The 26,604-nt window shown below is 48.7% G+C and overlaps 2 protein-coding genes across 6 annotated transcripts in view; one reads left to right on the top strand and one right to left on the bottom strand.

Moving 5' to 3' along the window:
- On the top strand, nt 1–18,420 carry Tmem150b (transmembrane protein 150B). 2 transcript variants are annotated; one of them, NM_001142792.1, is made up of 6 exons: nt 170–344; nt 728–787; nt 876–943; nt 1,341–1,468; nt 4,400–4,583; nt 8,841–9,250. In NM_001142792.1, exons 1-6 carry the CDS (start codon nt 277–279, stop codon nt 9,047–9,049), a joined length of 717 nt encoding a protein of 238 aa, NP_001136264.1. In that variant the 5' UTR covers nt 170–276; the 3' UTR covers nt 9,050–9,250. The 2 variants fall into 2 exon arrangements, with proteins under 2 accessions (NP_808555.1, NP_001136264.1); NM_177887.4 differs by lacking the exons at nt 4,400–4,583; nt 8,841–9,250 and adding an exon at nt 16,197–18,420 and having other exon boundaries at nt 1–344.
- The window catches only part of Brsk1 (BR serine/threonine kinase 1), a 25,364-nt gene continuing 8,012 nt past the window's right edge, over nt 9,253–26,604 (bottom strand). For 2 of the 4 annotated variants that reach the window (XM_017322325.2, XM_017322326.2), the window contains 16 exons: nt 26,436–26,552; nt 26,300–26,333; nt 26,146–26,214; nt 20,978–21,124; nt 20,537–20,568; nt 20,014–20,184; nt 19,135–19,232; nt 18,758–18,917; nt 18,530–18,590; nt 17,767–18,136; nt 17,306–17,354; nt 17,080–17,203; nt 16,236–16,434; nt 14,741–14,830; nt 9,768–9,919; nt 9,253–9,717 (listed from right to left, as the gene is read on the bottom strand). In XM_017322325.2, the coding sequence (XP_017177814.1) occupies nt 9,628–9,717; nt 9,768–9,919; nt 14,741–14,830; nt 16,236–16,434; nt 17,080–17,203; nt 17,306–17,354; nt 17,767–18,136; nt 18,530–18,590; nt 18,758–18,917; nt 19,135–19,232; nt 20,014–20,184; nt 20,537–20,568; nt 20,978–21,124; nt 26,146–26,214; nt 26,300–26,333; nt 26,436–26,552 (1,963 nt within the window). In that variant the 3' untranslated portion in view covers nt 9,253–9,627. Of the gene's footprint in view, nt 9,920–14,740; nt 14,831–16,235; nt 16,435–17,079; nt 17,204–17,305; nt 17,355–17,766; nt 18,137–18,529; nt 18,591–18,757; nt 18,918–19,134; nt 19,233–19,825; nt 20,185–20,536; nt 20,569–20,977; nt 21,125–26,145; nt 26,215–26,299; nt 26,334–26,435; nt 26,553–26,604 lie in introns of those variants that run through there. The other 2 variants (NM_001003920.3, NM_001168572.1) reach the window with 2 other exon arrangements.

Raw genomic sequence — 26,604 nt, 5'->3', positions numbered from 1 at the left:
TCAGATCTAAATGTATTAAGGAAATGGAGAGAATTTGAGGGAACTTGGAAAGGTGAGGGCCCTAAGGGAACCCGGAGCCTGGGAGCTGGCAGTGAAGAGCCAGGAAAACAGACCAACAACAGTTGATTGGGTCTGAAGAAGATAGGGAAAAGAGCCCCGAGCAAGGCCAGGCTTCCAGCCAGTGGGACCACAAAAGCAGGTGGGCCGTCTTCAGCACCACACACCTAAAGACTGCTTGGAGATCCAGCTTCTTCACTTCCACTGCAGAGCGCAGCAATGTGGAATTACCTGTCCTTGCTGCCTGTCATCTTATTTCTGTGGGCTATAGCTGGCATCTGGATTGTGTAAGTAGCAGAGGCCCTAAAGGATGCTTGGGTCTGAGGGAGGAAGATTGGGGTCTGGACTTTTGGGTCTGAAGGAGGGCTAGATTCCTGGGTCTGAGGGAGGAGGGCTGGGGACAGGACTCCAGGTCTGAGGGAGGAGGGCTGGGGACTGGACTCCAGGTCTGAGGGAGGAGGGCTGGGGACTGGACTCCAGGTCTGAGGGAGGAGAGCTAATGTTTGGATTTTTGGGTCTGAGGGAAGACAGCTGGTTTTTGGATGGCTTCTTGTGACACAGGATAGAGGCCAGAAGTCCATTAACACAGGGAAGTGTTTGGTTTAGGGAACAGAAAGGAAAGCTCTCTACAAGATCCACTTACTAACTTCCTGTATTCCTCTCGTCTCAGTTTTGCAATCGCTGTGGTTAATGGTTCTGTGGACCTCAACGAAGGCTTCCCTTTTATCAGGTTGTTATGGCTGAGGTGGTGATGGGGGAGGCAAATAGAGGGTCTTGTCTGGGAGGAGCCAAAAGATGACCCTGTTCTTCTTTTGCAGTATCTGTGGCTCTTATGCTCCTCAGAGCTGCATTTTCGGCCAAGTCCTCAATATAGGAGCTGCTCTAAGTAAGTATTTCTATACCTTTCCTTTCACTGCCAGCCCAAAGGTGCCTAAAGGGTCCCCATCTCCTCCTTCCTCAGACCAGAGCAACTGGTTTCCCTGAAAGCCAGGAGCCTTCTTCCCTCAGACCCCAAGGTTCATGCCCCAGACCTCCTTCCTCACACCCAGGAGTCTAGACCCCAATTCTCTTCTCTCAGACCCAGAGTCCATACCCCAGTCTTTCCCCCTCAGATCCAGGAATCCAGATCCCAGTCCGTCTCCCTCAAACCTCCAAGCCCGTACCTCCAAATCCCTTCTTCCCTCATCCTATGTTTAACTGGGACACCAGCATTTTCCTGTTTCAAATCTTCCCCTCCAGCTGCGAATCCTGTGATGAGTTTGCCTCTCACTTCTCTTTCCTAGCTGTTTGGATCTGCATTGTGCGTCATCACCAACTCCGGGACTGGGGCGTCAAAACCTGGCAAAACCAGCTAATTCTGTGGTCGGGGATCCTTTGTGCCCTGGGTACCTCCATAGTAGGCAACTTCCAGGTGAGATGCGCTGGAAAGCAACCTGGGGGGCGGGGGGAACTGGACTACATTTCCCTACGGCTTCTGGTGGCTCTTTCTGTGTACTCGGCTCGCAAAGCTTTCTGGGGTTTGTAGTTCTCACGACTCTTGCACTATAGAGGGCTTTATGGGGTGTCCTGTATGTATTAGGGTGTGTGTTCAGAACCTTGTGGAACCCTCGGAGGTTGGGAGAATTTTATTGCAGCCACCATTATCTGCCTCACTTCCTCATGAAATTGTTGCAGTGCGGTACAATGATCGAGTCTTACCAGAATCTCCACCGAATTCTGTTCAGTTGCTGTTGGCTGTACCCTAGAGCAATCTAGTTTATCTGTGGGTGGTCAGAAATGAACAGAGACTCACAGATTCTAGTTCTGGCATTCATGAAGATCTGCAGATTAACTTTAGAATGAATGAATGGACAAAGGACAGGAAAAATCTCACTGGTCTATTTTGTTACTGTGTTTTATGTTCTGTCTCTGATGTACTGATGTACAGTCTCTTGCTGAAAGATGAGGAGGTGCAGGGTGGGTGAGACCACAGGATAGTCAGACTGCCTCCACTGTCATTTTCTTAATTTATTTGCTTGCTTGCTCATTTGTTCCTATGTCTCTCAACCTACGACTGTGTTACTGTTATTATTTTCCTTCCTTAAGGACTTTTTATTTTGCGAGGGTCTCAAGTAGCCAAGGCCAGGCTAGAACTCGATATGTATTGGAGGATAGCTTTGAACTCCCCTAGACCTCCTGCCTCCACTTCCTGAGTTCTGGCATTACAGGTGAGCCCCACTCTTGTTTTACGGGGCACTGGGAACCAAACCCAGGCAAGCACCCAGGGACTGAGCTGCCTTCTTAGGTCCTAATATTATTATTGTGCCTTTCCAAGGAATGCCCTTAGCCCTTTCTCTAGTCTTCATCTCTCTCCATGACACTATTTGAGAAAATCTGACTTTGTATCTATGTTGAATTTGGTTTTCTCTTGTGTGTGTCTCTACTGTGCTGGCAGTGAAGGGCAGTGCCACTACCCTGATTTTTCATGAATTTTTAAAAAATTAGGTATTTTCCTCATTTACATTTCCAATGCTATCCCAAAAGTCCCCCATACCCTGCCCCCCAACCCCCACCCACTCCCCTACCCACCCACTCCCACTTTTTGACCCTGGCATTCCCCTGTACTGGGGCATATAAAGTTTGCAAGTCCAATGGGCCTCTCTTTGCAGTGATGGCCGACTAGGCCATCTTTTGATACATATGCAGCTAGAGTCAAGAGCTACGGGGTACTGGTTAGTTCATAATGTTGTTCCATCATGAATTTTTTTAAAAACAAAGTTTGTTTCTAGCTGAGGCAGTCCTGGAACTTCCTATATAGCCAAGACTGACTTTGAACTCCTCATTTCCCTGCTTCAGCTAAAACGACTGTGTGTGCTATTACACAGGACATTAAAAAAAAAAAAGACCTAAGCCAAACATGATGGCTCACGCCTTTAATCCCAGCACGCTGAAGGCAAGGGCAGGTGGATATCCAAGTCCTAGGCTAACCTGGTCTACAGAGTGAGTTCTAGGACAACCAGGACTGCACAGAGAATCCCCATCTCAAAAAACTAACTAACCAACCAAATAATGAACAAACAAAAACAAAATAAAAACAACAGCCCAAAGCCCCAAACCAAAAAAACTACTTATATATATTTTAACATGTGTTTCTGTAAGTCACAAACCATTATTATAGCTAAGAAAATTTTACCTGTCAAATATCAAAATCTGGGAGTTATTGAGATGGTTCAGCGTGTGAAGGCACTTGCAACCAAGCCCAGTAAGCAGTTTGACCCTCAGAACTCACGTGATAGAAGGAGAGAATGGACTCTGGTACCTTATTCTCTAACTTCCACACTTGCTCCATGGTGCGATACTACCTTTCGCCCACAAAATAAGTGAAATATTTAAAACAAACAAAAACGCCAACATTTTGCTGGGCATGGTAGCTCAAACCTATTCTACAGTGCTTGGGAGGTAGAGGATCAGGAGTTCGAGGCCAGCCTGGGCTCTCTGAGACCCTGTCTCTAGGGCTGGGATGTAGCTGGGTAGGGTTATTGCCCTGATGTGTTAAGTCCTAGGTTTAATCCAGAAGTTGGGGTAAACAAGCAGAAAGACCCTGTCTCAACCAAAATAAAACAAAACTCCTAAAACTAATCAGCAAGACTTTTCCCTTTGGGGTATGTTACCTCTCCCCGCTTTGAGAATGCAAAGTTTATTCTATGCGTGTTTCCTGAACATCTACTTTGTGGGAGATGCTGTTGTTGATCCTGAGGGTTGAGGACCTAGCAATGAATGTAAATCTCAATGGCTGAGCCGTTTAATAACAATACTCTTGCTCTTCTGGAGGACCCAGATCTGGTTCCTTGCACTCATCGCTTACAATTCCAGTGTCGCGGGATCCAGCACCCTCTTTTGGCCTCCGGACATGTGGCATGCACATAAATAACAACAACAACAACAAAATTTATGATTGCTTTGTTGAGCTAATAAGAGCCAAAGTACCTAATCTAAAAGTTGGTGATAGGGTGGCAGATTCTATTTGTGTGTGTGTGTGTGTGTGTGTGTATGTGTATGAAAGAGAGAGAGACACACACACACAGACAGAGAGAGAGAGGGAGAGAGAGGGAGGGAGGAGGGGAGGAGAGAGAGGAGGAAGTACATGTGTGCTGAGTATGAGTGGAGGTCAGAGGACAACTTTCAGGCATTACTTCTCTGCTTCCTCTGTAGGTCCTTGAAAGCATTTACCAGCTCAACTATTCCACCGGTCCTGGGTTTTGCACTTGAAACTATAACTGTTGTACTTGTTCAAAGTCTTTTCTTCCAATCATTCTCCTGCTCTTGCCATAATTTTATTCTCAGTTTTCCTCCCTTTCCCCAGGACAAGAACCAGAAGCCCACACACTTGGCAGGGGCCTTTCTGGCCTTCATCCTGGGCAACCTGTACTTCTGGCTACAGTTTTTTCTGTCCTGGTGGGTGAAAGGCCTGCCCCAACCTGGGCCCCACTGGATTAAGTCTCTACGCCTGAGCCTCTGCAGCCTCTCCACCATCCTCATCGTGGCTAGTATCCTTTCTAGGGGTGAGGACTGGTCAAAGATGGCTTCTCTTTTGGCTTGTTCCCTTTGCTGTGTACCACAGTGGGTGTCCCTTCACGTGTCTGGGCCTTAGTGTCCATCCAGGATCACAGCTCCCCCGGGCAGTGGTGGCACACTCCTTTAATCCCAGCACTTGGGAGGCAGTGACAGGTGGATTTCTGAGTTCGAGGCCAGCCTGGTCTACAGAATGAGTTCCAGGACAGTCAGGGCTACACAGAGAAACCCTGTCTCAAAAAACAAAAACAAAAACAAAAGCAAACAAACAAAACAAAAACAGGATCACAGCTTCCAAGCAGAAAGTGGAAACCAAGCATGGTGGCACAAGCTTGTAATCCTAATGCCAGGGAGGGAGGATTGTGAGTTCAAGGTCTGCCTAGACTATGTGGTAGGCCTTTGTTCCAGAAACAAAACAAGTGTAGTGGACAGGACTGACTTTGAGGTCAGATTGGTTGCTCAGGAACCTCAATTTCTCCATATATTATGTAGGGGAACTTCTGCTGGTTTCCTCACTTATGAAATGCAGGTGGCTGAGGCAAAAGGATCACTGCGAGTGCGAAGCAAGCCTGTGCTATGTAGTGAGACCTGCCAGTGAAGATGCAGGTGGTTAACAAGCTGACCTCAGTATGTGAGGAAGAACTAGAACTGTCTGTGAGATGCTTAGATCCCTGCCTGACATGGCATTAGTAGGCATTAGGAGAAGGTTCTGTTGATAATCGGCTGGGAGGGGCACCAGCCAGGCATGTCAAGTGTCTTTCTGGGTGCTGAAGAGCTGCAGTAGGCGCAGGCAACGGAAGTCTCTTGGACAAGGTGAGAGTCCTGGTTGGAGTTACTCACGGGTTGCAGGATGACTTGTGTGCTCCAAAAGACCAGTTAGTTGCTCAACCATCTTTTCCCAACTAGAGTGTTCACTAGTGACCCAACATGGCCTAGATGGGAAGGAATATTTGCTCTGGCATAATCAGAAATGTTACTAATAGAGCCTGTCAGGTGTTTGTGTATGTGAGTGTATGTGTGTGTGTGTGTGTGTGTGTGAGAGAGAGAGAGAGAGAGGGAGAGAGAGAGAGAGAGAGAGAGAATATGTAACGCCAGCTATGTAATTCAGGGTGGCTTCAAACTCACTGTGTAGCCAAAGATGCAAAGATGACCTGGGACTTTGCTCTTCCTTCTAATGATTAGGATTCTAGGTGTGGCGCACCACTCCTTGCTTTTTCCCCAGGTTCTGAGGGCTGAATTCAAGGCTTTTCACATTAGGCAAGCCCTCTACCAAGAGCTGCTTTCTTCAGCCTCATCTCACCCTTTGTAAACATTTGTTTATTTGGTGTGTGCATATGAATGTATATGTGTGGGTGCTCCTGTGCCGCAACGCTGAGATTTTTTTTTCTGCCATGTGATTTCTTGGTGATTTTTCTATCATGTGATTACAGGCTTGGTGGCAAGCATCCTCACTTGCTGAACCATCTTGCCCGCCCTAGCCCTTGGCTTCCTTCTTTTTTTAGGTTTGTTATTTTATTTGGTGGGTATACATATTTTGCCAGTATTGCATATATGTACCGTGTGTGTCTGGTGCCTACAGAGGTCAGAGAAGGTGTTGGATCCCTGCAACCAGAGTTATGAATGGTTGTGAGTCAACAGTGGGTGCTGGTAATCAAACCCAGGTTCTTTCTGCCTCTTAGGGTTTTTCTTTCTTTCTTTTTCCCTTTTCTTTTTCTATCTATCTATCTTTTTTTTTTTTTTTTTTTTGAGACAGGGTTTTTCTGTGTAGCCCTGGCTGTCTGGAACTCACTGTGAAGACCATGCCGGCTCAAATCCAGGGGTCTGCCTGCCTCTGCTTCCCAAGTGCTGGGATAAGAGCAGTCAGTGTGCATAAGCATTGAAGCACTCCTCTGGGGGTTGCCTGCCACTTTTTAAAAAAATATTTATTTATTTATTTATTTATTTATTTATTATATGTAAATACACTGTAGCTGTCTTCAGACACTCCAGAAGAGGGAGCCAGAACTCATTACAGATGGTTGTGAGCCACCATGTGGTTGCTGGGACTTGAACTCAGGACCTCTGGAAGAGCAGTCAGTGCTCCCAACCGCTAAGCCATCTCTCCAGCCCCGCCTGCCACTTTTAAGAAGCTTTTAAATCCATGGATGAAACCAGATTTGGCGAACAGTTGTAATGCTAGCACCAGGAATGTTGAGGCAGGAGGATAATTTCTGTGCCAGGCAGACCATATCGAGAAGCTAAAGACACAGCTCAGCGGTAGAGAGCTTGCGAGGAAAGGCGCTGGGTTCAATATGTAGACCCCTTCCCAAAAACTGTGTATTTTGCAAGTAACTTTAGTAAAATTTTTTTAAAGATTTATTTATGCATATAAGTACACTGTAGCTGTCCTCAGACACACCAGAAGAGGACATCAGAACCCCATTACAGATGGTTGTGAGCCACCATGTGGTTGCTGGGAATTGAACTCAGGACCTCTGGTAGAGCAGTCAGTGCCCTTAACCACTGAGCCATCTCTCCAGCCCATTTAGTAAAATTTTTAGAGAAGAATAACTTAAAGAGAGATGAGAAAAGTACATAAAAAAAAAAAAAAAGCGGGCTGGAGAGATGGCTCAGCAGTTAAGAGCACCGATCTGCTCTTCCAACGGTCCGAAGTTCAAATCCCAGCAACCACATGGTGGCTCACAACCATCCATAATGAGATCTGATTCCCTCTTCTGGAGTGTCTGAAGACAGCTACAGTGTACTTACATATAATAAAAATAAATAAAACTTAAAAAAAAAAGCATGCATAGATCCCAGTAGTGGTGGCACAGGCCTTTAATCCCAGACCCAGCACCCAGAAGGCAGAGGCGGAGGCAGTGGGGGAGGCGGAGGCAGAGGGGCATCTCTGAGGTCAAGGCCAGCCTGGTCTACAGAGCGAGTTTCAGGACAGCCAGGGCTACACTGAGAAGCCCTGTCTCGAAAAACAAAAAACAAAACAAGACAAAGCATGCATAGAAGGGAAGGATGGCTGTGCAGGTAAATAAACCTACTGAGTTAGATCCCCTCATGGTGGAAGGAGAAAATGACTCCCTTGGATTGTGCTCTGATCTCCACATAGTACACACATAAGGAAAAGAGGTGTAAGTTGATAGAAAATAATGGCGGAGGAAAGGGAAGGGGGCTGGTGAGGTTCCAGCAGGAAAAAAACCCATTGTCCCTTCTGGGCTGGACCTCTGAAGGTAAGTAAGCTAAGGAGAAAACGTCTTTGTTTTCTTCTCCCCCCCCCCGCCCCCCCCTTGGAGATAGGATCTCACACCAGAACCCTGGCTGGCCTGGAACTCACTGTGTAGATTCAGACTCACAGAAATCAGAGATCCACCTGCCTCTTCATGAGGTCCCACCGCCAGCAAAAGGTTTATGTTTTAAGGAGTTGAGGGAACCTGGCTGAAGCAGCAGGAGGTGATGGGGAGAGCAGACAGAGGGTGACCACGTGCTTTAGGGACTGGGGAATTCCCACGTGTCGACTTATTTCCAAGGGGAGAGTGGGTACCTTAGAAAGAGGAACAGGCTTAGGCCAAGGAGATTCTGTTCTGTTAAGGAGCTCATGTGGAGGAGGCTATGGGTCACAAAATAGGGAGGAACTTATAAATAGTCCACGCCTGGGGGCTGGGGACGTAGCTCAGTTGGTAGGATGCTTGCTTGCCTCCTGTGCAGGAGGCTCTGGGTTCATTCCCCAGTACTGAATAAACAGGTTGTAGTGCCAGATGCCCAGAACCCCAACATTAGGGAGATGGACACACGATTGGAATTCCAAGGTCAGTGTCAGGTACATACTATTTTCAAGGCAAGCCTGGGCTATATGACAGCCTGTCACAAAATAAACCCCAACAAAGGGAAAAAGATTAGCCAAGCATGCAGAGGGAGTAGAAATGGCACTTTTCTTGGAAGAGTCATTCCGGTATCGGCAAGGATCCAGAATGGAAAATGGGTTTGGAGTTCTCCAGCACTAATCGGAGTCATTAGAGAGGAGAGAGGAACAGATGGGAGGGAGCAAGGTTTGGAGGGTAACGGGATAACAGCTACAATTCCTTTGAAGGGATGTCGGTGTGAAGTGTGACTAGACATGCCGGGTGAGGAAAGCACCTCATAGGACCAAAGATGCATTGATCCCAGCCTGAAGTGTCAGAGCATCTGAGGTGGGCTGCCGGGGCTTTGGCATGTGCTGTGTGACCCTTGACTGTGGCGTGAAGTGATTGTCCTGCACGCCCTACATATGCGCTCTGCCTCGGCTATCTGCGAGTGGGTAGTGGCCATGTTGCTCTTTATGCTATTTGGCTTCTTTGCCGTGGACTTCTCCATTTTGCGTGGCTGCACCCTGCACTTACATCCCCGTCTGGACTCCAGCCTCCCACAAGCTCCCTCTGGGTCTCCAAATATACAGATGGCACAGGTGCTCTGACCAGACCCCTTGCTACTGATAGAGGAAGAAAGATGGGGCTAACCCAGGCTCACTCAACAACACCCTGGAGGCTGATGTGGACATTCTGGAGAATGCACGGCAAAGTGGACTTGTGCTCACTGCTTAGACAGGCAGTATCTTGGTACCCACCTGTCCCTGTGATCAGAAGCACCCCAGGAATTGAGAGGCAAAGGCCAGCCAGCTGTCCCTGATCAAGGCTATTTATTTTTGTTGTTGTTGTTGTTGTTGCTGCCGCCGGCGGAATCAGACACAGACGCAGGCAGGATCACGCGAAACCAGAATTCCTTCCGGGAGGGCAAATCCGTACAGAAGGTCACAGGGGAGGGGGCAGGACCTGGGGGGGAGCAGGGGGCCAGGAAGGGGCTGGGGGTTGGGGATGACACAGAGACAGAGGGCCCTGTCCGGATCTGCTAAGCCACCCCCATCCCTCCCCTACCCCACCCGCAGAGATTGATCAATAAATAAAATAATAAATTAATTAATAAATAAATAAAAACAGCTCCCACCCCCTTTTTGCCCTAGAACCTCCCCCCCCATTGGGTATGGCCCCTGGAGCCCTATCCCTGCAGGGCAAGGCCTAGTTTTGTGTCCCCCCTCCCAACATACTCCTTGGGCCTTATATACAGATTCACAGTAGGGGGGCAGGGAAGGGGGGTGGAGGGGGCTCCCCTCCTTCCCTGGCCCCCTGGGGTCAGGGTAGAGGGGTTCCATTGGTGGCCAGGAGCTTCTTGTCCTTAGGGGGTCCTCGGCGGGGAGAGCTACTCAGATCAGGGTCAGAGCGGCCTGGTGGGGGCTGCAGGCTTCGGGGTGGGGTCCCAGCAGGCCGGGTCTGGGCTCCGTTCTTCTCATCTGCAAAGGAGGAAGTAATTTTCCATGGGCAGGCAAGTTGTTGAACCCAGGTTGAGGCTCCTGTTTATTGGTCACAGTGGCACCAAGAAACCAAACTTGGGCTGGTGACGTGGTTCAGCAGAGCTTGTCACCAAGTCTGATGACCTCAGTCCAATCCCTGGGACCCACACAGATGGAGAGAGAGAGAACTGACGCCCACAAGTTGTTCTCTGACCTCCACATGTACACCACTGTGCTCACCCCAAATACACAAATAAATGTAAATTAGTCATAATAACAACCAGAATAGAGGTTATTATGTCCGCCATTTTTGGAACTTCAAATCCCAGAGACAGCTGCTATAGAAAAAGCCTACATTTTGGCTTTGAAAAACCTGCCCAGTTTGTCTGAGGCCCAGGCCAGCTCACCACAAGAAATTCTCGGCTCTCTGGGGCAACTATAAGGCTGTAATACCCTTTATGTACAACTAGGTAATTCTATGGGATTGAGGCTCAAAGTATTGCAAATTGTTCTGTGTATGTCTCGGATATTTCTGGATCTGCTGACCTGAAGGCCACACTACATATGCATGTGGTAGCACTCTCTATATAGACCAAGCTGTCTTCAAACTCTGCTTTCACAATACTGGCATTAAAGGCCATCAGGGCCGGCTCATCTTATTTCTTAGATTACATTTCTTTCTTTCTTTCTTTCTTTCTTTCTTTCTTTCTTTCTTTCTTTCTTTCTTTCTTTCTTTCTTCCTTTCTTTCTTTTTAATGTATTTATTTTGTGTGGGGACACATAAGTGCCATGGCACGCAAGTGGGGGTCAGAGGACGGTTTGGGGGAGTTGGTTCGTTCATGGAACCTGGAACTTACCAGAGTTGGTTAGCCGGGTTAGGGGTTCTTCTGTCTCCATTTGCCCAGAGCTGGGGTTCTGGGGCTACACTGCAGTGGCTGGCTTCTCTTTTTCCTGGAGCTGAGAGTAGAGCCTTGCCTTGCTAGGTAAGTACTCTACCACTGAGCTAAGGCCCCGGCCTCTCGGCTTTTTCACACAGCTCTGCGGATGAGCTTCTCAGGTTGTCGTGCACGGTACTGACTAAGCCATTTCACCACCCCTGAGGTTGGTTGGTTTGTTTGTTTTTAGGTGTTATTTATTTTATGAGTGGTTTCCTGCAGGCATGTTCACCATGTACATGCCTGGGGTCCACGGAGTTCAGCAGAGCTCCTGGAACTGGAGTTCTGGATATTTATGAGCAATTGTGTGGGTGCTGGGATCGTCTGGAAGAGCAGTAAGTGTTCGTAACCACTGGACCATCTCTCTAGCCCGCCATCACCTACTATATTTTTTATTTTATTTTACTATTTTTTTTTGAGACAGGATCTCATACAATAGCCCAGGCTGGCCTTGAACTCCCTCTGTAGCAGTGGATGACCTTGAATACCTGATCCTCCTGCCTCAGCCTCCCAAGTGACTGGCTCACAGGTTAGGTTAACAGGATCTAGAGTCATTGTGGAAGCAAGGCTCTGAGATGTTTGTAAAGGATGGTCTGGATTAGGATAATGCAGATGCAAAGACAACCTGCCCTACTGTGAGCAGAACCACTCCAGGGGCTGGGGTCCTGAACTGAATAAAAAGGAGAGAGAGAGCTGGGTACCAGCATTCATTACTCTCTGTATCCTAAATGCAGACAATGTGACCAGCTGCCTCAGACTCCTGCCAGCCATCATTCCCTCTTCTTCCTCTGTGTGTGTGTGTGTGTGTGTGTGTGTGTGTGTGTGCATGCATGCATGTGTGGTGTATGTATTAGGGCTTCAGTGTGGAGCTCAGAGAACATCTTGCAGGAATTTGTTTTCCCCTAATCTGTGGGTCATGGGAACTTAACTCAGGTTGTCGGGTTCAGTGGCAAGCACCACCGTTAAGTGCTAATCCTTCTTGCCAGTCCCCACTTCCTGAAGTTGCTTTTGTAAGGTGTTCTGCTGCAGCAACCCGCGGGCTAACTAATCGTCCTGGGCACTGATGCTGAGGCCTGAGTAACTCTGTGGTGAGAGTCACAGGGTTGTTTTCAGCATCCCTGGTCCCCATCCACATGATGTCAATAACAAGTCCCTGCCCTGCAAGTGAGACAATCAAATCAGTCTCCACACACTGCAAATGTCCCTCAGGGAGGCTGGGACAGGCTGAATAATGGCACCCCACATATGTTCACATAAAGCTGGGAATCTGTGAAGACGCTGAGACCATGTGTTGCGATTCAGGATAATCCCTGTGGGTGGGAAGACTACCTTGGATTATCTGGGCAGACCCAAGTCCTTAAATGAACCAGTAATGTCAGTAGTGTTCTGGAGGAAGTGGCCACAGATAAAGGTAGGAACTGCAGAGCAAGAGAGGACAGCTCTCAGGAAGACATCCTGAAGTCACCCTGGGTGCCTCACCTCCCGGACAGCAGGCTGAAAAATCTGTATTGTTTCAGGGACCATCTCTGAGGTCACTTACTAATGGCAATCATACGTGATGAACCCAAAGTCAAGACTAGCTCTGTCCAGAGTCAAGCCACTAGTGTCCTCCGGTGGCTGCTATATTCATTGCTAGATTCTCTTTGCCTGATCCCTTCTACAAGGGACAGAGACAGAGAGGAATGCTAGGCTGATCTCACCAGCCTTGTGCACCTGGCATGTTCCTCTCTTGCATCCTACAATGGAGCCTGCTTGCCTAAGCCAACCTTTTAGTCACATAGAATTGTCATCTTTGTAGCTCTGACTGCTATGGCAGACACTTCTACTACAGGTTAAATGTTGTGTCCCCCATAATTCACAGGCTGAAACCATCACACCTAAATCCATAGGGCCTCTGGGATTAGTGCCCTGAAATTATAAAAGACCTCAGTGAAAGCCAGACTGGTAGTACACGCCTGTAATCCTAGCAGCTGGGACAGAGGTAGGCGGACTAGGAGTTCAAAGTCATCTGTTAACTACATTCCAAGCTTAAGGCCAGACTGAGATATATGAGACCAAGTCTGGGAAAAAAACCAAAATACAAATTACTCCCTTGCTGTTCCACCATGTTAGAGACACCGAGGCCCTCTAAGAATGAGGAAATGATCTGTTGGCAGACACAAAATCTCTCTTGCTGCCTTGACCTTGGCCTTCCAGTCTCTGAACACAATTTCCTGGGTTCCATGGCTAGGAGCCCTGGCTGCTCTTCCAGAGGACAGTATTCCATTCTCAGATCACAACCCCCTGTAACTCGAGATATGATGCCTTCTTCTGGCCTCCACATACACCAAGCATGTACACAGTGCACAGACATACATGCAGGCAAAAGTGCATATACATAAAATAGATAATACTATCGTATGTATGTATGTATGTATGTATGTATGTATGTATGTATTTGCTTGTGTTTTTGAGACAGGGATCCTCCATGTAGCCTTGGCTGTCCTGGAACTCACTCTGTAGACCAGGCTGGCTCCAAACTCAGAGATGCACCTGCCTCTGTGTCCTAAGTGCTAGGATTTAAGGCATGTGCCAGCATTGCCCAATTGCAATTTAAAAGTTTATTTATTTTTTATTTTTGAGATAAAGTCCCATGAATATCTGTCTGGCCTTGAATTTGATACATATAGCTAGGGATGACTTTGAATTCCGGATCCTCCTGACTCCACCTCCTAAGTGCTGGCTGCCATTTACAGCAGCTGTATAATGCCACTGCTAGTTTATGTGGTGTTAGGATTTATAGGTGTTAGATAGTTTTATAAAGTGGCCAAAGGGGCTGGTGAGATGGCTCAGTGGGTAAGAGCACCCGACTGCTCTTCCGAAGGTTCAGAGTTCAAATCCCAGCAACCACATGGTGGCTCACAACCATCCTTAACAAGATCTGACTCCCTCTTCTGGATTGGTCTGAAGACAGCTACAGTGTACTTACATATAATAAATAAATGAATCTTTAAAAAAAAAAATAAAGTGGCCAAAATGACCTGGAACTAGTCCCTCAGGATAGCAACCTCCCTGCCTCAGCTTCCTGAATGCTTGGACTACAGCATGTACGCATTTCCATACTCACTCTCCTATTGCTTAAAAAGCCACCCAGTTCACTTGTAAGGTGGTGACACACCTCTGTAATCCCAGCACTTGGGAGGGAGAGGCAAGCAGATCTCTGTGAGTTCAAAGCCAGTGTCTGGTCTACAGAGAAAGTTCCAGGACAGCCAAGGTTTCACACAAAAAAACCTGTCTTAAACAAACCAAACCAAATCCAAACACCCACCCCGTTCAAGTTTATTGCATTTCTTTTTTTCTCCTAGGGACTGAATCCAGACCTTTCTCATTGCTAGGCAAACAGTCTACCTCTATCTGAACTAACCTCTGGTTAGTTTATGTTATTCTCTTATGGAAACCTGAATGAATTATAAACAGTTCCCTGAGGCCTGGCCTCTGCTCTGCTCCCTGGATGCCATTTGAGAACTGTGCTTTTCAATGCCAGTAGCATTTGGGTCCTGCAGAGAGGGCCACCAATCTGTCCTATCTCCCCTGGCTTTAGCCCCTAGTTCCAGGCACACTGGGATGACTGATCACTCTCCCACAGGGCAGATCTGGCTCCAGAGCTCTGTGGCACCATTGCTTCCAACGTGGGGGCCACTGTTGTTTTAGGGCTTTCAGGTAGCTGAGAAACTCCTTTCTTGGACTCCAGCCTCTTGGGGGAAATCTATTCCCAACAGTGCAGGGGAGACCTCAGCAAGACACTGGCCAAAAGTCCAAGAAGTGAGTCAGCTTAAGAGAAGCAGAGAGACACCTGAGATTGCACTGGTCACCCTGGATGTGTGCCCACCACACATCTGTCACCTACCTGCCAAGGCCTGCACGGAGGGCTGGTCGTGAGTACTCAGCAACTGTGCCTGGATGGTCTCTACCACACGTTTGAACCGACGGCTGGGACCTGAGGGAAGATGGGCAAACAGGAACCCAGTGACTGAGAGAGAGCTGGGGCATGCAGGATCCCTCCACAAGCAAGACTGTCGTCCTTTCAGGGTTAATTTTCCTGACTCTGTTAGGACCTGCACCAATAACTGGTTCCCCAGAGGGCTCTCTATCCTGCACTTAAGGATCACTGTTACGCCCAGACATCTCCATTTCATTCTAACACTAAGTGTTGCTCTCTATTTAAAATAGGTGTTGGTGCTCATTTGACTTTCCTTAAGGATGGGAGGAGGGGCGGAAATACATAAGAAAAATAAGCAAGGGGCTGCAGAGATGCTCAGGATGCAAGCGCACTGGCTGGTCGCTCTCTTCCAGAGGGCTTGAGCTTGATTCTTAGCACCCACATGATGGCCCCAGGGGATCTGATACCTTAAGACACACATGTGCTGCACAGACATTCATGCTGACAAAAACCCACATATATAAAATAAACATCTTTTAACATAGAAAAATAAGTGAGAGAAACAAACAAACAAGTCAAACAAACAAACAAACAAAAAACCCATAAAAAAACCAAACAAACCTAAAACAACACAAATCTTGGGCTGGCAGAATGGTTCAGGGTAAAGGTACTTGCTGCCAAGCCTTACAACCCGATTTCAACCCCTGGGGCTCACATGGTAGGAGAGAACTTATCCCCGGAAATTGTCTTTCTCTCTCTGTCTCTCTGTCTCGCTCTCGTTCTCTCTGTCTAACACACACACACACACGCACACACACTCACACACGTGCACACACGCATACTCACACACACTCACACACACACACACACACACACACGCACACACACTCACACACGTGCACACACGCATACTCACACACACTCACACACACACACACACACACACACACACACTCTGCAGCCTGATTTAGAAACTCTTAGAGCAAACTCACCTCCTGACCATAACATATTAAAATTGACAAGGAACTAAGAATTGGAAGAAACTTATCCCCGAGTGTTTTCCTCTCTCGGGCTAAGTCTTGATTGGTCATGGCTGCCTAGAGTTAAAATTCTGAGGCTGCAGCTCAGCTGAGCACAGGAAGAGCTCCATGGATGGACTGATGATATCTGCTTTGGGAAAGGCACTGATGTTTGAGGCGAGCATGCTTACTCTTCTATTAGAAGATGGAGATGAGAAGGTACCATGAAGCACCTTATAAAATGATTGATTACTGATACCTGTGAACTATTTTTCACAATACATGTGATGGAAAGACTGGGAAAGGAAAGTGTGTGTGTGCTGGGGGCGGGGGCACTGCAGAACCAGAGCATTCTGTACTGATTTCTGATCTTGATGCCCTCCTGTGCCGATATCCTATTTCAGAGATCCCCAATACCCCAAAGCTGGTCAAGAGAGACTCACCGGAGATGAGAGTAAAGGTGACTGAGTAGATGCCACCTCCACTGCTGCCATCTCTTCGGGGTGAGGGTTCTGGACCCTCAGAGGAGCTGATGTCCACCTGAAAGCGGACAGGCTTCTGGAAGACGGAGGGGCCGCCGCTGGCCTTGTATTCGGCCCTGAAGCTGGTCTGTGACAGTACACTGTGACTCAGGCTGGGGATCTAGAAGGTACGAATATAAATAAGGATGAGGTGAACTGAGGGAACAGATAACCGTCCTACACCTGGCTCTGGACAAGGAACAAGTCCCATCAGCAATGGGTAAGAGGATAACAAATTAGGCTTGGGAGGCCCCACTGCCCACTGGCTCGTCTTCTGTAGGTCCCCTGCCCTATGTTCTGAAGAATGGATCCTAAACTCATGTGGCCTCTGATATTTACAAGACAGTTCCAGGCTCCTGCACCATTTATGGAATACACCTTTCTTTCCTCTACAAGTCACATGTCTTAGTAACTGAAAATCCCATCACAGTCCTACAGCAAAGGGCTGCGGGAATGGTATTAAGTAGGAAGCATTAAGGTCCGTGGAGAAAGGTCTCTCCTTGGACCACCCCCTCAGATCTTTTGGCATGGCAAGGCAACCCACTCATCTTCTGCTGGTACTCAGGAACCTGTTTTTAGGGTCTTACTTCACCACTTTTAGGCTTTAGGCCCAAGAGTCTGTGCCTGCCTCCCTGTTCCGTAGTGATCAAGGTCACCTCTTGCTGGAAAACTACAGATCCCATGAGTCTCGGAAGTAAGTCTGGCCATGGATGGAGTGGCAGGGAGGCATAGCTTTGTGGTCCGATAGGGATGCCAGGACTCTCACCGACAGAAAGGCATGGACAATGTCCGCTTTGATGCTGCTGAGAGGTTTGTCCTTTAGCACGAGGAATATTTGTTCTTCTTTGTCCAAGGAGATGAAATTCCCGAACCAGGAGCGTTTTGCCAGCCTGGGTGGAATGGGATAGATAGGAAGAGGAGGGAGGGTCAGGAAGGGGTTAAAAGACAAGTCCCCTTGCTGCCCACTTAGTTTCTTCCCTTGTTGAACTCACTCAGGAGAGGATTCTGGTGTCAAACTGGACATCTCCTCGGCGGTAGGGACTAGTTAGAGAGAGAAGAGGGAGTAGTCAACACTTACTTATAATTTATCATCCAGCACCCTGTGGATTCAGTCATCTCCCAAATGGCTAACCCTAACTCGAGTAGTCAGTCCTGGCCCTTCTGGATAGACAGTGTGGCTAGACCACATTCCCCGGGTAGGCACAAGCTCCTACAGACCAATGAGTAGGCGAGAGTACACCGTGGCAGGACCTGTTCCCATCACCCTTCAGCCCCCAGACCTGCCTCTCTCCGAACGTCATCATCACCTTTAGAGTCTCGGGATTTGGGAATCAGGCTCTCTTTCCTACCTGAAGACCCGCCATGAAATTTTCCATATGACGTTTAGCCCCTCCTTCCCACATTAGAATCCAGCATTTGGCAAACCTAGCCCAGCATCTGCTGAGACCCTTACCCTGCATCTTGCGCCGGTGGAAGCGAGGGGAGCCCAGGAAGCTGTTGCGGATGGAGTTGAGCCGACTTCTCCAGGCGGCTCCCCCGACGCCACCGCCTGGGCTGGGAGGTGGCGTCGTTCCTGGGGTCCCCGTAGGGCTGGCTCGAGGCGTGTGCAGAGGTGAGTGCAAGGGGGTTCCGCCGGAGGAGCGCGGGGAGCCTGGTGGTCCAGGCAAGGGCGTGGAACGGGCACTGGGGGGTGGTGGCTGCTCTCCAGCGCCCCCACCTCTGGGGCCCCGAGAAGGCAGCGTCTGTGTTTTGGAAGTTGGGGAGCCTCCGCCTCTAGCCTCATCTCCAGCGCCTGGCTCCGGTGAGAAGGAAAAGACCGGACTCTGTAGAAAAGCAGGGCCTAGTGACAATTTGGACTACAACTTCCCGGAGGGAATTGTTATTTGGGATTAATTGTTACTTGCTCAGAATCGCTAGGGAGGACTGCAAGACATGCTGGGAATTGTAGTTCAATCAGCCCCACCCACCACTCTGGATTTAGGCACAAGTACTGTCTCCAATTTACACACTAAGGCTGCAACCCTAGCCTAAGCAGAAATTGGCACGCTGAAAGTACTCAAAGAACTTCTGATAAATAATTAAAACCCCCAAAACATACTACAAACCCAATCTTGAGTAGACAAAAATGGATGTCTTTGACACTTCTCAGGCAAGAATGCCTCATGAAATTGTATTTTCTGTTGATTTCTCTTAATTCTTTGAGGGTCTACTCTTACCCTTGGGCTGCTCAGAGGGCTGGAGGACAGACCAGTGGAGGCTCCACTGACGCTGCGGGATCTGTTTACAGGGTTAAAAAAATGATCTGAGAGAGTTTCAGAAGGTTCAGGTGTTTCTCCATTTCCATGTCCTCCCAGGCACGGGAGGTTGAGCAGGGTCTAGAACGATCTGCTCCCTCTACGCTCTGGGACTGAAGATTCTCCCAGAGGGTACAGCCTCTCCCTCACCTCTGACTGTGCTGGGCCATCTCCAAGGCCCGTCTGGTAGGCACTGGGGAGCCACCACTCCCAGCATCTGTGATACTGAGGACTTCCATGGACTTCCGCTCTGGCCTCCGTTTCCCGTGTCTGCTCAGCATGGGGGAATCCACACGCTTACGAGGTGGGTCTGAAGGGAGAGAGTTATTGACCCACCCAGTAGATTAGTTTGCCCAGGTATACACAGCATATACGTGACTGCCTTGTAAACGGATGGGGAAACCAAGGAGCATAGCAGAGCGAGGCTCTCATAAATGCCCAGCTGTCCACACACAGACTCCCAGGGCCGACAGCATCCTCCTCCCTCAGGAATCCTGGGATCTAAACCGCCCAATCTGCCTTCTTACCAACATCATTCCGAGGAGGCAGGTCCTGGTCTTCACAGCTAGGATACCGCTCTTTCCGATCCAAAAGCAAATAATAGATCATCTTTTCTTGGTTTTCCCTGAGACGGGAAGAAGGAGGTGGTTAAGGGAGGATTGAGGTCAGCGATCAGTGCCCAGGGCTGGAGAGATGGATAAAGGTGCTTGCTACTCAAGGTTGATAACCTGAGTTGTACCCCTGGGACCCACATGGTGGAAAGAGAGGACCAATCTCCTGCCAAGTTATCCTCTGGTCTATACACCCTCCTCTCATACATAATGAAAAACAAACAAAAACCCATGTAAGGTAAGGAAGTTTGTGTCTCAATGAGACCTCCCTCCCTCCCTTCGCTGCTGTGGATCTTTGAGCTCAGGCCACCTAACAGATCTGCCCCCATATCCAACGGTACAAGTCCAGACCTTCTTCCTTGGACCAAGGAATCCAGACCCCAGCCCTTCTCCTTTAAACTTTCGAGTTCAGACCTCACCCCTCCCACCACAGTCCCCCAAGTGAAAGCCCCTAGCCTTCCTCCCTCAGACACAGGTGTTCAGGTCTTATTTCTCTTTTTTGGACCCAAAATGCCATTTTTTCCCACAAGCCAACATAGTTGGCTTCCTATGTTCAGTGTTCGTCACAACTTAAGCACTTATTAAGTTCTACGTAATGAAGACACCATTCACGCCCATCTCAGCTTTAATGCTTTCTTTCTCTGAGCATTTCCAGATTATTCCCGTGCACCAGCACTAAAGTTTGTCAGATCCATAAAACTGGATGCGGCACGCCCCCTTCAGGCTTTCTAGGGAACTGCCACAACCCATTCAATGAAGTGGGGCGCCGGTGAAAAGGATTTTGGGAGCTCTTACTCCTCGCTTCGCAGTTCTCTGTGCAGCCGCTCGCGGTCTCTGAAGCAGCCCAGAGACGCCATGCTTTCCAGAACGTCAGGGTCCAGCTCGCCATTGGAAGGCAGGCTACGCATGGCTACTCTGCGGCCTGGGGCTGGCTCCAGGCAAGGGTCTGGTTCGTGTTTCCCGCCCCTGGAATAGTAGAGAAACGCTTATCTTCCTAGTGTTACGTCCTATGCCCAGACTCCTCATCCCAGGATCTGGAGAGTCTGGGTCCCCATCTTCCTCAGACTGAGGGTGTCCAGACCCTAGTTCTTCAAACTCTGACTCAAAGAGTCCGGAGCCCTCCTCCCTCTAGACTCCACACCCTCCCTTTCTTTAGCTTTGTCCTCCTCTGCCCATACTCTGAAGTTTGAGACGGTAGGTCCCTCCATCCCATCCCACCCATCAGGAATATGGCACCCCACCCTCCACCTTTCTATTCTGACCCGGGTGCCCTACCTCCTCCCGCAGGTACCCAACTGTTCAATTCCCTCCTACTCACAGATACCAAGGATGTTTCTGAATTTGCTCCAGCTGTGAAGGGGTGGGTCACAGAGAAGCAGAAATTAGGTCACATACAATAGCTAGCAAGCAGTAACATAAAATTGATTAGCATTGGCTCCGGGAGGTCACTGACCCATCCCGAAGCAGGGTGACATCATGTCTTCCCCTGGTGGCGGTCAAGCACCTGCAGATTGACCATTTTTAAACCCAGGTAGCAGTTTACTGCACGCCAAGTGCCAGCCTTTCAACCCCCGCCAATCCCTCAATGCGCCGCCCTCAAGGGTCCTTGGTCCAACTTGGGAATGATTCTAAGTTTTAGGTTTTGCTGGACCTTGGGCTTGTGGCTTAACCAGCAAACTCATCCAATGGCAGGCTTTACAGGCAGCCCTCCAGGAACTCTCTGGAACCACTTCACCTCTGCCAGCCCCTCGCTGCTTACACTGAGCCTTTTCTCGGGCTCCACTTCAATCATCCCTCTCAGGAGGCTCTGGCAGTCTGGAGGGATGAAGTGAGGCATGTGGAAGACCCCACGTTTCACCTTCTCCAGTAGCTGGCGCAGGTTGTCGTCATCGAAGGGCAGTGCCCCCTGTGCAAGACATCATCAAGAGCCTCAGGTCAGTGATTCTCAACCTGGCGTGGCAGCTCTTGGCGGGGGTGGGGGTGGGGGTGGTGGTGTTATAGACATGCACCACCAGGCCCAGTTCATGTAGTTTGGGGGATGGAACCAGAGGCTTCATGTGTCCTGGACAAGCAATCTACCAAGTGAGCTACATCGTTGTCTCTTTCCTTACGGCAGTGGTTCTCAAGCTGTGGGTCATGGCCCCTTTGACAGGTTAAATGACCCTCACACAGGGGTCGTCTAACACCATCAGAAAACACAGACATTTACACCACGGTTCGTAAGAGTAGTGAAATCACAGTTATGAAGTAGCAACCAAAACAACTTTATGGTCGGGAGTCACCACAACATGAGGAACGGAATAAAGGGCCACAGTGTCAGGAAGGTTTCGAGCCTTCCTTAGGTGGAGCTTAACACTGTCCAGGTGATGGGCTGGAGAGATGGCTCAGTGGTTAAGAGACTGCTCTTTAGAGAGGTCCTGAGTTCAATTCCCAGCAACCACATGGTCCATCTGTAATGGGACCCAACGCCCTCTTCTGGAGTGTCTGAAGATAACTACCGTGTACTCATATACATATAATAAATCTTTAAAAAAAAAAGATTGAGAGTTGGGTTGGATACTTACTGTCCACACCTATATAGGGCTGGAGATGTAGCTCAGCCAGTGGGGCGCTTGCCTAACTTCCAGGAAGCCCAGGGTCCCACCCCCAGCACCACTGGTGTCACAGGCCTACACCCCACACTCGGGAGGTGGAGGCCGGAGGCTCAGAAGTTCAAGGTCATTTTCGGTTACATATTGAGCTTTGAGGCCAGCCTGGGTGATGCGACACACTGCCACAAACAAAACTACATTAAAACAAAACAAAAATACATCAAAACTAAAATAAGCCTCTCTCTAAACTCTTCGTGCACACCTTCAATCTCAGCACTCGGGAGGCAGAGGCAGGTTGACCTTTATGAGTTTGAGGCCAGCCTGGTCTACAGAGCAAGTTCTAGGACAGCCAAGGTTACCAGTGAGACCCTGTCTCAAACAAACAAACTATAAAGAGGGCCTGGTGCAGCAGTGCACGCCTTTAATCCTAGAACTTGGTTAGACATGGCAGGCAACCTCTGTTGGCTGGAGGCCAGCCTGGTCTACAAACAAAGGCCCTGTCTGAAACAAACACCAAACAAAAACAAACAAAGGAAGAAAGAGAGAGAGACAGAGACAGAGACAGAGAGACAGAGAGCGAAAAAAGGAAAGAAGGAAAGAAAGAGAGAAACTGGCTGGGGCTGTGGTTCAGTTGGCAGTAGAGCGCTTTTCTACTAAGCACATGCAGCAAGCTGTGCAGAATTCTCAGCACTGCAGATACGGGACGTGGACCTGAGTCCTGGAACCCTAGCCCTGGGAGGGAGGCAGGAGAAGCAAGGAGATCAGATGCTCATCTCCAGTTACATAATGAGGTCAAGGCCAGCCTGGGACATATGAGAACCTGTCTCAAATAGGCCCGTGACATGACATGTAACCCAGGCATGTGCCGCCAAGCCTCTGTACCAGAGCTGATCCCTGGGACCCACGTGGTGTGGTGAAGGGAAGGATTGCCGCCTGCTAGCTGTCCTCTGACCTCAAGCATGCCTTGAATACGCTTGCCAGCACACCCCCTCCATGAATACGTAAATAAACATAACAAAGGGAATAAGAGAATAAAAGGAGAAACGGGGGTCGGGTGGGGAATACAGGTGGAATGGGCTGATGTAATGTTCAGGATTGGGACAGAGTAAGAAGGGGGTCTGGTCTGACATAAGGAATTAGAGGAGGGCTCTTGGGAGAGATGAGTCTGAGGGCTTTCCCAAATGTTTTAAACGGTTGACCCTGGTATCTAAGGGGCATGGACAGAATGCAGGGTGAAGGTAGATGGGGAGGGCACCTTCTGACTGGTCTTGGAGTCAGACAGCCTGCCTTTGGCTCTGGTGCCTGATGGCACTGGCAGTGAGCCTCAGCTTATCGCCTCTGTGTAAGGGATGTGAGGATTCTATTGGGAAAGGCTATGGGACAGATTAAAAATATCAGCCACAGCACAGCTGGTCCTCATTACTCTCGGAAGTCCAATTTTATATAATCACTGTGATCAGTGAGTTAGTGAGTCCTGGAATAGGGAGGTCTTGCTTCTGTTAGAAACCAGCTAGGTTCCTTCTACCCTCTGGCCACAACAAAAGCCACACAACAAAAACTGACACATCAAGGTCAGTTCTTACTCTAAGTTGTTTGTAATGTGATGGTTTTTTTTTTTTTTGTTTGTTTTGTTTTTTGAGACAGGGTTTCTCTGTATAACCCTGGCTGTCCTGGAACTCACTTTGTAGACCAGGCTGGCCTCGAACCCAGAAATCTGCCTGCCCCTGCCTTCCAAGTGCTGGGATTAAAGGTGTGCACCACCACTGCCCGGCTGTACTGTGTTTTTTGTTGCTTATCTGTTTGCAGTACTGGAGGGGAACCTGGGATCTTGTATTTAATTTAAACCTTCACAATTGTTGGTACTGTAATTATCCACATGTAATTATTCGGTTCACATATAATTACTTGATTAGGAGGATTGAGGCCTACACAAAGGGAGCGATTTACTTGTCCAGCATGAGGAAGCAGAGATTTGAACTCTATCCTTTCCCTACTGATGACAGAAAGCTGAGCGTTGGCTCTGGAGATCTAACCCAGTGGGTAGAGAGCTTGCCTAGCATACACGAAGCCCTGGGTTCAACTTCCAGCATGGTATCTTTAATCCCAGCATTCGGGAGACAGAGGCAGGGGAAATCTGAGGTCAAGACCAGCCAGGTCTACAGAATGAGTTCCAGGATACCCAGGGCTATACAGAGAAACCCTGGCTCAAAACCAAAGACAAACCAACCGATCATCAAGCAAAAAAACCCAAAAACCACAAAAAAAAAAAAAAAAACCCAAACCCCCCAAAACCAAATTGGGTCTGGAGAAATGGTTACTCATCAGCTCTAAGTGCTCTCAGTCCTTGCTGCTCTCTCTCGCAGGGATCTGGGCTTGCTCCGCAGAATCCACATGCTGTCCTCATAACTGCCCACGATTCCGGATGCAGGGCATTCAGACACCTTTTCTTGCACCCGCAGGCACCAGGCAAGCACACAGTTCACAGATACATGCAGGCAAAACACTCATACACAGGAAAAAAATCTTAAAAAGAAACAAACATGCTCAGGGGGCTGGAGAGATGGCTCAGTGGTTAAGAACACTGAGTGCTTTTCCAGGGGACCCAAGTTCAGTTTCCAGCACCTACACAAGGAGGCTTATAACTCCCTCTAACTCCAGCTTCAGGGGATCTGACACCCTCTTTTAGCTTCCACAGACACTCATGTTCTCTCTCTCTCTCTCTCTCTCTCTCTCTCTCTCTCTCTCACACACACACACACACACACACAAATAAAAAAACCTTAAAAAGAAATGCTGAGAGCCGGGCGTGGTGGCACAAGCCTTTAATCCCAGCACTCGGGAGGCAGGGGCAAGTGGATTTCTGAATTTGAGGCCAGCCTGGTCTACAGAGTGAGTTCCAGGACAGCCAGGGCTACACAGAGAAACCTGTCTCGAAAAATGAAAAAAAAAAAAAAAAGAAAAAAGAAAGAAAAAGAAATGCTGAGAAGAAAGCTTGCTGCTGGACATGGTGGTGCATACCTTTAATCTCAGCACTCAGAAAGCAGAGACAGGTGGATCTCTGGGAGTTCGAGGCCAGCCTGGTCTATAAAGGGAGTCCAGGACAGCCAGGGCTACACAGAGAAACCCTGTCTTAAAAAGCTAAAAAAAAAAAAAAAAAAAGAAAAGAAAAAGAAAAAGAAAGAAAGAAAGAAGAAAGCTTGCTTTAAGTGAGTTATTAGTTCACTCTGCATTAGGGAGTTTAAGACAGACCAACCCTGCGTCTTCAGAGATGAGTCAACTAAATGAACAAAGATGAAAGCCACTGTCATGAGCCCCAGCCTCAAGGGGCTTATGATAGACATGGGGGGAAAATGAGGCTTTTAGAATTATGCAACAAAATGCATACTGAGAACCCAGACCATGGGCAGGAAGAAGGACACTTATGGCAAGATCCAACCTGGGGAAGGGGCAAGGGAGGCCAGAGGGAGACTCTGGGAAGTGTGTGGGAGAAATGACCATGGGCTGAGGGTTTACGTGGGTGTTGATATTCACTAGGTGAACCACAGAACGAGCAAGGATGGAGGCACGTTCTAGGCCTCGCACACAAAGCTCTGGGGTTCAGGCGCTAACACTGCCCAAACCAAGTGCGACCAACACCTGTGATCTAAACGCTTGGGAGGTAAAGGCAGGAGCCTCAGGAGTTCAAGCCGCCTTTGCCTATCTAAGGCTAGGCTGGGAGACATGCTACACTGCCTGTGCCTCTCGGAGTCAGTGCTTCTCAACCTGTGCACGACACCCTTGGCCTATCCGTAGGCGCTGCCTAAGACCATCAGAAAACACACACATTGACATTACAATTCATAACAGCAGCAAAATGACAGTTAAGAAGTAGCAATGAAAATAATTTTATGGTTAGGGGTCACCAGGACATGAGGAGCTGTGTTAAATAAAAGGTTGCATCATTAAGAAGGTTGTGAACCACTGCTCTCTATAAAAAACCCACACACACATGTGGGAGATCACACACACATAGCCACACATACACGTTTACATTTATGGGATCACACATACACATAAATGAGATATCACACACATATACCAGACACACGAATATACACCCGTGTGATGTGAGACAGTCATTCAATCATACACACACATATATATTCAAGATTCCTTTCTCTCATAAACACCTACATATATTCAAGAAATCACATTCACTCCACGCAGTCACACACACATACAAATATTCAAGAGAAACACACACACACAGCCAGGAGTGAGAACGCGTGTAAAGTTCTATCCTCCACAGGGGGACACTGTTCTAGAAACACAGTGGTAGCAGCAAAAGGCACCTTACCACAAGCAGGGCAAATAGGATGACTCCACAGCTCCACATGTCTGCCCGGCGGCCATCATACTTTTCCCCCTGAAGAGGCAAAAGGTGTCACTTCAATGGCATTTCTGTCCCGACTCTGTCCACTCCCCTAACCTCCCCTTGCTCTTCAGCTCACCTTGATCACCTCTGGACATGCGTAATGGGGGGACCTGGAGAAAGAGAAAGATAGAGAGACGGCGATCAGAGGCTATGAGCCCCGGCCGGCCGGCTTCTTTCCCTTCCCAGGAACCCGTGGAGGGATCCCCACTCACCCGCAGCTGGTCTCCAGGAGGCTGTCCCCCACTTGCAGGGACGCCATACCAAAGTCTGCGATGCGGATGTTGTTTTTCTCATCCAACAGCAGGTTCTCTGGCTTCAAGTCTCTGTGACTAAGACAGACAGGCGGGGCTCAGCTTTGGATGCTGTAGGGAGGCCCATCCT

Source organism: Mus musculus, chromosome 7, assembly GCF_000001635.26.
Source record: "Mus musculus strain C57BL/6J chromosome 7, GRCm38.p6 C57BL/6J".
Classification (NCBI taxonomy): Eukaryota; Metazoa; Chordata; class Mammalia; order Rodentia; family Muridae; genus Mus; species Mus musculus.
Note: the sequence above shows the minus strand (reverse complement) of the source record. Positions and strands in the feature narration are given on the sequence as shown.

What these genes read in the sequence shown, in the direction of transcription:
- Tmem150b (NM_001142792.1), top strand. Translation starts at nt 277, where the DNA reads ATGTGGAATTACCTGTCCTTGCTGCCTGTCATCTTATTTCTGTGGGCT. An exon ending in GAAGGCTTCCCTTTTATCAG is followed by an intron (nt 788 to 875) that starts GTTGTTATGGCT and finishes CTTCTTTTGCAG; the next exon opens with TATCTGTGGCTCTTATGCTC. An exon ending in CACCATCCTCATCGTGGCTA is followed by an intron (nt 4,584 to 8,840) that starts GTATCCTTTCTA and finishes TGTGGCGTGAAG; the next exon opens with TGATTGTCCTGCACGCCCTA.